Below are 9,853 nucleotides of genomic sequence, written 5' to 3' on the forward strand. Positions count from 1 at the left end.
GCTGCATCCAGTCCTTCTGCAACCTAAGAATTGTGTAGTTGGCAAGATCCTCGGCATCCATTTGCAGCCATTATTTTGCTGTGGTCAGAGACTGCAAGAGCCCTTTGCTGAGTGATGCACACTCCCTCTTTCTGCAGACCTGGATGTGCTACAGGAATACCAAGGTGAAACCTTTTAAGGCATGTCATTTGTGATAAAATGGTACAGAACAGATGCTTAACAAACTGCTGTAGAGATCGAGGCTGTTGTTGATCCCTGAAGAGTTTACACTGCTATCTCTCATTAATGCTAATGGGTGAAATGTACCTATTACCCTCACACCTCAGTGGGAGAAGAGGCGCATCTGGATCAGATGGACCTGTAATTAATTGTTGTCTCCATCTTCTTTGCTATGTAAGGACAGGCTTTTCTGAAGCAGCTGTTTAACTGTTTCCTTTCCACTTTATTATCTACAATGTGAATATTTAGACCTGTCTTGAGAAGTTGCAGTCATGGCTTCATCTCAGTTTCAGTAGCGCTACAGAAATATCCAGAGACATACCATGGAAATGCTTCTCCCACTAACTGTTTTGAGTAAAACTGTCTTCTACTAACACAAATCCAATTCTTCTGCCAGTAGATGAGGGAAAGTGGATTATTTAAGAAAGCAAAGTCTTACAGGTGAGATGATGTGTTTTTTTCCAGGTACCAACATCAGAAGAAATCTACGTCAGATGAAGGCAGTTTAATCTGTTGGCTAGAGATAAGTAAAGGTAGCACTTCAAAGAAAATTCATGGCCCCTACACCAGCATGAATTTCAGATTTCACTCTAATGAGGATATTTCAGGAAACTGTCTCAGTAATTTTTAGATGGAGACTTTATCTGCCTTTATAGAAACATGCAAGTGAGACCTTCAGACCCCTTTGTAGAAAGTTACAAACGGGTCTCTGTAGGCACAAGTTTCGTGATATTGGGGATTGCTTCTAGTTGTCTGTGCTTGTGACACCCCCTGCTGCAGCATCAGCACTGGAAGTCCTAGAAAGCATTGCCAAGGTGCCTAGACTGAAAATGGTCACTCCCTCTGGGCAGAACAGCCTGGGATGTGATGGTAAGTTTTACTGGTACTGTCCAGCAAAGAGCAATGACACACTCCTAACAGCTCCTTCCAGCAGTAAAACTTCTGAGAGTGCCATACATAGCTAACCTGTTTTCACAGCATACCACACTCTTACCAGCTGGCTTATTAAAACACAGCAGGATTTTTCAGTCTTTGTGTAGCAATGGGTCACCAGACCTGGTTTGGAAGGGAAGGTGCAAGTCTGCTTACAAAGATTGGAAGTGTGAGCCACATGTGCCCAGAGCTGAGAACACTTAGGCAAGTTTGTATTGCTCTGCTCATTAAATTAGTGATTTTCAATTTATGGAATTAAATGCAGTGAAGGTTAGTGGAAACAAATAAACTGAGGAGGGCTGCAGTAATTCTGTGACTGACTATCCACAACAGAAAATGTCATACAAAGTGTTTGGTTTCTTTCAGAAGGAATAGAAATGTGGTCTTTTATGTTGTCATTTATGTGCAAGAATAGTTTTTCAGTTATCAGTCACACACATTAAAGGCATTGTAAGATATGTTATCAGTAGTGTGTGGAAAGGCTGATAAGCTGAAAGAATTTACCTATTTATATACAAATACCAACAGTACTTGCTTGTTTTATTTCCAAATTCATCTATATGGATTTGCATTATGATTTATACAAGTGACAAAGTAGCTCAGTGCACATAGCAGTGGGAAACTTTTGCAGTGGCTGTTTGCTTGTGTGCATGAGAAATTTTTATAACCACTTTCCTTTCTCCTTCAAGTTCTTGGTCCCTTGTTAAGTACCCTAGGGAGTGTTCAAGCTGATCAGAAAGCTCGGTCTCCTGCTGTCAGTTGTCTTTTTCCTTTAGGCTCTGTCTTTTACAGCTTTATGTCTCCCTCCAAAATGGAGCTGCCCTCTTGTTTTCTTGTTTGCAAAGCAGTAGGCCCTTTTGTGCTCACAGCCATCTAGAAAAGGTACTAATCCTCTGAGAGTTTCCAGCTGTGCTGAAGAGAGTGTATGCAGTCTGGGAACTGAATCCCGCTGGCTGCAATTAAAGTAATTCTGTTTTGGTTTTACATCGCTCTTGGAGACATTCTCACAGTGTTAAGGTGAAGGGGAGGATTTCTGGATGTATCCCAGAACCCAGGGATTAATGTGTCTGACTCATGTTTCTTACTCTGAGGATCTCTTTCTTTGTACTCAGGGCACACTCATATAATTATCACTTGCAAAAAATAATTATGGGTTGAAAGAAGGTTATGTGCTTTGCTTCCTATTTCTTGGACATTTAAACAGTTGTTCCTCTTTTTTTTTTTTCTTTTTTTTTTTTTTTCTTTTTTTTTTTTTCCATAGAGTTCCCACAGTTTAAAGGGTGCTGTGATAGGTAGGTCTGCAAGGAGAGAAGCAGTGCAGGCAGGCTTGTAGAGAGGTACAGAATATAAAGCGTGGGGAGGAACAGGTGTTGAGTGAGGTGCTACAGAATTAATGCATTTTAATAGCTTGCTCTTAGGGAAAAACACAAACCAGTTGAATCCACATTGTTGATGCAGGTCTGAAGTCAAGCGGAAGTTTTTAAATGGGGCTGGATCAGACATGTGGTGTGCTTTGTTAACTGCATCATGGGCAAGCTTCTGCAGAATCAGGATCAGAGCATACATCACTGAGTTTTTCATGTGCAGATTATTGACTAAACCAGAAAAAAGGGAGTCCAACAGAACGATAAATCTTGTTTGAGCCACAGGCTCAATGGTGACCCGAGGGAAGTCATTTTATCTCCTGCTTTTGTCTCCTCTCTGTAAAATGGTGATAAAAGCATTTTCTTATCTTACAGTGGAGTAGTTATGAAAAACATTAAGGATTATGATTTGCTTAAATACTGTGTAATGAAGGCCATTAAGCACCTTAGACAATTCTATTCCTCGGTTGCTATTCTGAACTGAAATACTGGGGGGGGTTATTTTTTCTCAAATGAACTCAAGGAAATGCATCAGTAAGGACTGATAAGTATACCCTGTGAAATATTAGTGCTAAACTGTGTTCCGTCTTCTGAACGATATCACTAGATGGTTTCTATCTTGTCAGCCTACCTGCACTTCCTCACCACTTCATTCAAATACTGTAAACTTTAAAATAAAGAGAAAAGGGAAAATTATCTGCTACAAGGCTACCATGGCTGCAAGAATCCAGGATTTCTGCACTTGTCCTTTTAAGTCCTAGTGTTATTAATTGAAAGAGTGGGTGACAAAAGCTGATTAAGGCATCTGTGATTAGTAAAAACAAAAGTGCCACAATTGCCACAAGAAATAAACACAAAACTATCACCAAACAAAAAGGAAAAGGGAAAGGGGGAGAAAAAGAAAAGGAAAGGCAGAAGGAGATAAAAAGAAGCTGTTGACAACAGTGAATACTCAACATGAATCACAGAATCATGCCACAAACATGGTCAGGTTTTCACTGACTGCTGACAGGAGCAGCAAAAATTTTGCGCATATTCACGTAAATAACTGGTCTGTAATTTCTGTACCTCATATAATCCCCTGTCTTCATGGGTCCACAGAAGGATGTGTTAAACTGCAGGTCTAATTTCTGTTTTGCTGTTGCCGTTTCCCTGAGATGTCCAGCGTTCTCAGGATTGTTATCTGTTTTTGCAGATATGTTTTTATTTGCTTGTTTATTTGTTTTTCTCAGAAGATCAAAACACAAAAACCAAGCTGTGAACAGGATTTGATTTATTACTGAGATGTCTGTGCTGTAGGTCAGTAATGACATAAGTAAGTAGAGGGGCATTTCATATGCAGGAGGTGTTTTCATGCAGCACTGAGGCAACATGTTGCACTGGGAAGGTCAACTGCTGCTAGAGAGTACTTTTGGGATAAGTGAAATCTTTCACATAAAACAAACAAACAACAAAAAAGCAAAAATAAACAAACAAACAAATGAAAAACATCAAAAAGCTTTTTTTTTTTTTTCCTGAAAAATACGCTTTTCCTGTGCCATCCAAGGAACGGTAGAAGTTCAGTGCTTGTTTTCTCCTTTTTCCTGTGACAAGGGAAAAAGCAGCTCCCACTGACCCATCTCTTTATGTCCTACCTCATTTTATTTTATACGCTGTCAACCTGAAGCATTTCTGGAGATGTGTTTGGAACAGGAGGGATGGGTCAGGTTATTATTGACAACCCTGGTTGTGTGAAGTGCTGGAAGTAAGCTGCATCCCAGGTAGTCAACTCAGGTAGTCTGTCGTGTTTATGTCTTTATCAGGTGCAGTGGTGATAGCATCACTGCCTTCCTCTGGTATTAATTTATAAAATTGGTTGATCAAGTAATCTATAGCCACAGAGGGAATTAAATTCTCATCTTCTAATCCCTTAATTATAGAGCTGTGTTTGTTTATAGGAAGTCCCACTGACTCAACTAGGATGCTCTAAATGTCTCTGGGAAATAAATAATAGCATCTTGCTTTACACTTATTTGAAAAAACGTCCACTGGAGCAGGTATTGTGTTTTGAATATAAGAGTAAAAGTTGAGCAAACAAAGGACTTTTTCAGGTACACATTTCAGAAATGAAATACTCGAGCAGTTCAGTCTACATGGTCCAGATGAAGTAAAAAAGTACATTTGCTCACATGCTTCCAGAGATACCTACTACATAGGACAAAATGCACAGACTGTCTTTTGAGATTCCAGCCTTCTCCGGTGGTCCAGTCTTCTCCAAAGGACCCACTACTGGACACAGGAGAAGTGTGACAGGAAAGGAGCAGAAGATGCCATGTATTGACTGTATGTCTGCAATTCCAGAGTATGTTTGTGATCTAAAAGTTACTGAATAATCAGAAGAAAACAAAAATCTTCAGGAAACATTTGATTAACATTTTATGCAGTACATTCATACTAGAAATCAGTTTCTGTGGTTTACTTTCATGAATGATTTTTCTGATTTCTTTTTTTCTTCTTCTAATTTTGGTCCAACAACTGCCCAAATATTCGTTGTTGGCTGTCACAGCCCGTTGCAAGGTTAGGTCAGAGGAATACACAAATAGTTTGTAAAAAAAAAAAATTTTTAAAAAAAAAAAAATTGTGTCTTTTTTAGAACAAGGTCTGTTCTTATGGTAATCTCTCAGTAAAGCAATTTTCATGTGCATCTTTTGAAAGGAAAATGTTTTGAACTTTGGAGTTTGGTATTTCAAATTTGTTTGTATTGTTTTTTTCCTAACGTACAGTAAAGGAACTTCTATGTTTATGATAGCAGTGATAGGAGGACCTACCCTCTACAATGACTACTGTGAATTTGATCTTCTCATTGTCATAATATCCAGATCAATATTACTGCTTTTGTAAGTGATGAGGATTTTGAAGTGAGGTTTCTTTTGCTGTCTGTCAGAGAGTGAAGAAGAATGATGAGTTAGCGTATTCGCTTATTGTAAGATGTTAGATTAGAGACAGCCTTGGTGAGGCTGTTTGGAGATGTGGCAGCAAGGAAGACCCCAGGAACTACAGGCCAGTGAGTCTCACCTCTGTGCCTGGGAAGATCATGGAACAGATCATCCTGGATAACATGCTTGATTACATGAGGAATGAGCTGTGATCCGAGACAGCCAGCACAGCTTCACCAGGGGAAGGTCATGCTTAACCTATCTGGTGGCTTTCTATGGAGTGACGGCATCAGTGAACAAGGGAAAGGCGACTGATGTCATTTACCTGCACTTGAGCAAGGCCTTTGACATGGTCCCTCACCACATCCCTATCTCCAAATTGGAGGGATGTAGATGTGGCTGGAAAGGTGGGCCTGGGTGAACCTGATGAGGTTCAACACAGCAAAGCCCAGAGTTTTGCACTTGGGCCGGAGGAATCCCAGGCATCCGTACAGGCTGGAAGGAGCGGTCCTTGAGAGCAGCCCTGCAGAGAAGGACCTGGGGGTCCTGATGGATGAAAAGCTTAACATGAGCCAGCAGTGTGCCTTTGCAGCTCTGAAAGCAAATGGTATCCTGGGCTCCATCAGCAGAGGGGTGGCCAGCAGGGACAGGGAGGTGATTGTCCCCCTGTACTCTGCTCTTGTGAGGCCCCATCTGGAATACTGTGTCCAGGTCAGTACAAGAAAGATAGGGAGCTGTTGAGAGGGTCCAGAGGAGAACCATGAAGATGATCAGGGGTCTGGAGCACCTCCACTATGGGAACAGGCTGAGGAAGCTGGGCTTGTTCAGCCTGGAGAAAAGAAGGCTGCAGGGTGACCTCATTGCAGCATTCTAATACCTAAAGGGAGCCTACAAACAGGAGGAGAATCAACTCTTTGAAAGAGTTGATAACTGCAGGACAAGAGGAAATGGTTTTAAGTTGAGGGAGAGGAGATTTAGGTTGGATGCCAGGGGGAAATTCTTTACAGAGAGAGTGGTGAGGTGCTGGAACAGCTGCCCAGAGAGGTTGTGGATGCCCCGTCCCTGAAGGTGTTCAAGGCCAGGTTGGATGGGGCCCTGCGCAGCCTGGTCTATCATTAAATGTGGAGGTTGGTGGCCCTGCCTGTGGTGGAGGGTGGGAGATTCATGATCTTTGACGTCCCTTCCAACCCTGGCCATTCTGTGATTCTGTGACTGATGTGGATTGCATAGAATAATGGTGAATGCATACAAAATAGTTGAGCTTTTCCAGGCAGCGCAATTAATCAGCAGTAAACTACAAAATGAGACAAGACCTCTTTATGGTTCATATTTTTAAGTGTGAAGATCTAGATTCAAGCCAAAGACTCCTCCAGAGGTGGTTGCAATGGATGGGATAGGCAAACAGGGCAGAGTGATCCCAGCCAACTGTCTGGAGAGACAGGATTACTGAGCAGTTTCCTAAAGTTTTCCTAGTAAGCAGCAGATGAAGAGCAAGGTGAGGGGCTGGAGGCAGGTTTACCTCAGGATGAGCCTTCATCTGACCCACAGAGGACTCTTCTGGTTGAGCAGAGAGTACGCATTCCCCATTGTGGGCTTGCCGCTGCGGCAGGGAAGCATTTTGGCTTTAGCTTCCTTTATCCCTGTAACAATCCCTTCCAGCTCCCTACAGGTTTTAGCTTTCCACTTTCTGCTCCTGCAGTGCTGCCTCTTATCCTGCTAGCTTTCATTGATTGCCGCCGCCCCTGACACTCACATGCCCTTTGATGAAGTAGCTGTCCAAAGCTCCCATCCCTCCACAAGCTGCGTTACGGACCCACTTTCTATGTGAGACGTTCATTAGTGTCATTTGCCAAAAGGTTTATGTAACAGATGTTGCAAAGCGGCAAGCAGAAACGCACATGCACACACACACACACTAGCATTGCAAAGACCGTCGGGGTGTTGATGATGGGAGGATTGTCTGCAGGACTAGAGTAGCTTGAAGGCATAGCTGCATCTGTTAAAAAAACAACTAATGTCTCTATGTCACCATGCTGTATTTTCAGCTTGTCATCATGGCTGGGACTGTTCTGCTTGCCTACTATTTCGAGTGCACCGATACTTTTCAGGTGCATATCCAAGGTTTCTTCTGTCAGGATGGCAATTTGATGAAACCATACCCTGGAACAGAGGATGAGAGCTTCATTTCACCTCTGGTGCTCTACTGTGTGCTGGCTTCGACTCCGACAGCTATTGTAAGTATAAGAAATTATTTGAATTCTCCACTGCTGCTCCATAAATAACAGCAATAGTCCTGTAATACCTCTGTCCCCTTTCCTCTCTTTTCAGCTGTAATTGATTTACACTTAACTGGTCTCCACTTTGCCTTAGCCTAATATGATCTTCATCAGTTATCTCCAGATGTAATTATTCTGAGGTAATCACAAAGTAAGATTGAGTGGTAGAGCTTGTTAAGCCTGCTACAATAGCTTGCCCACCTCAGTGATTAGTTGTCAATTGTCTGGACTCCAGAGAAGCATGAATGCAAAAGTGATCTATTACTGGATATTAAAAAAAAAAAAAAAAAGGGGATAAAGCAGGAGAAAAATGTTGGCTGGAGGTGAAGCATGGTCAGGATTATTTGCTGCTGTAGTAAGAGGACTGTTGTAGGGCTTTATGGGCTTAGAAAAACAGAGAGATGCTCAATATTGAGAGAAGTATGAATGCTCCCTCCTTTGTATTTCAAGTTTCTGTAATCACACAGATAAATTCCCATCAGACTACATCCTTTGTTTCCTTATGTTGCTTTCTTTTCCTTTTTTTTTAATCTTTAGTATTTCTTAACTTTGCTTTGTGTATCTTTTAAAACTTAATTAAAACCATCTATTATATATTTACTTGTGAGAGGCTAATTGCTGGACTACAGTCCATTTCATTTTACAGTCTGCAGTAATATTAATGCATGAAACATTGTAACACAGAACCTGATAAGAAATGTGAAAGATATCTGCATCCACAGTTTTTATCAAAAGAGACTTTGTGAAAATGAGTGGTGATTTCAAAATGATTTATGTCAGGAGCTTATGAAAATCCTCTGCAGTAACAGTGTTGTTTTCTCTATTGGAACTCAGTTGCTGCAGGGAAGATGTTTCGCAAATGAAAAAATAAATGCTACATTTCTCCCTAGTGACCTTCACAGTAACTTTCACAGGCTGTGCTTTTAAAGTGAGTTTGAGTGACGCTGTTATATCTGGATGCTGTGACACTGGAGTTAGTAGGAGGACTGTTCTTTGTTTCAGTGATATGTTATTAAAACTGCTCTTTTTTCAGTTGGATCTTCTTTAAAGATTCCTGGTAAAGTTGTCTGCAAACCTTTCAGGTTCTGCTCTGCTGGATCAACATTTCTTTCCTATCAGTGGCCCAGTAACTTTTTCCTAGTTACTTATGAACAGCTGGTTTTGGGAGTTGAACAATGCTATTTTCACAGTTTATTAAACAGGAGGTGAAAGATTGGAGAGAACATCAAATGAGGGTTTTGTGTACAGAGAATTTCAGTTAAAGAGCAGTCTTGCACACTGCTAGCAGAGATTACAGCTTTGATCCTGAGGTACAGTAATCACACTAAATTATGGGATCTGAGGTTGTAAGCCCTGCTCCTTGGGATGAGCTCCTTGGGATGAACAGACTCTACTGCTTCATTTAGAGAATGGTCAGTGACACTTGGTCAGTGCCATTGCGGAGCTCTTCACTCCATGCTTTGTTGTGATCTCTGTGTACAACCCTCTAAGGAGACAGTAGATCATTCTTCCTGGATAAACAAACATTTTTCTTTTTATTCATAGCATATTATATATTAACATCTTACATAATGTTTTACTTATATTATTGTGTTGCAGTATTAATATATTACTTAAATCCTCTCTGTATAATTTCTTAGTATTGAGCTAATTCTCAACAGAACAGATGTCAAAGGGATCTTTTTCTGTGCTCACAGGTCCTCAGTGCAATGTTTTTGTCTGAGCAACTTGACTGTTTCTCATACCCTTCTCTTTCTCAGAGACTTTCCCGTCCTTGCAGGATGATTTCAAACTTTGGCTTTAGTTGATCCCTGTTTCCACTCAGTTTTCTGCTGAAGACTGAGTTTTGGCAATGATAGTTAATAAAAAGCTGGTAAGTGAGATGGAAAGCAAGCTCAGATTCTCTGTAAGAACTGTTCCTGCATTGCATTGCTGGTCAAACCACTGTGTGTGTATCTCTGCAACTATACCCAGGTAGGTGCTGCCTGTTGTTCAGGCAGTATAAGTCCAGGAAGTGATTTTTGATGCAATTGAACATCCTTGAACACCCCAGAGGTTTCAATAAAAGGAGTAAGTGCAGCCATTTCTACTCAAACTGTGATGATTATAATCTCCCCTGCCTCTTTCCCACTCCCTCTTCCTTTCC

General features: G+C 41.2%; 1 protein-coding gene across 1 annotated transcript in view; it reads left to right on the forward strand.

The window, feature by feature from the left end:
* The window catches only part of PLPPR1 (phospholipid phosphatase related 1), a 78,659-nt gene that overhangs the window by 43,088 nt on the left and 25,718 nt on the right, over window positions 1-9,853 (forward strand). The window contains exon 3 of the mRNA XM_042822754.1: window positions 7,477-7,665. Coding sequence (XP_042678688.1) covers window positions 7,477-7,665 — 189 coding nt within the window. The remainder of the gene's footprint in view (window positions 1-7,476; window positions 7,666-9,853) is intronic.

The sequence above is a fragment of the Centrocercus urophasianus genome, unplaced genomic scaffold (assembly GCF_019232065.1).
Source record: "Centrocercus urophasianus isolate 14NV4802_14NV808 unplaced genomic scaffold, USGS_Curo_1.0 seq_21, whole genome shotgun sequence".
Taxonomy (NCBI): Eukaryota; Metazoa; Chordata; class Aves; order Galliformes; family Phasianidae; genus Centrocercus; species Centrocercus urophasianus.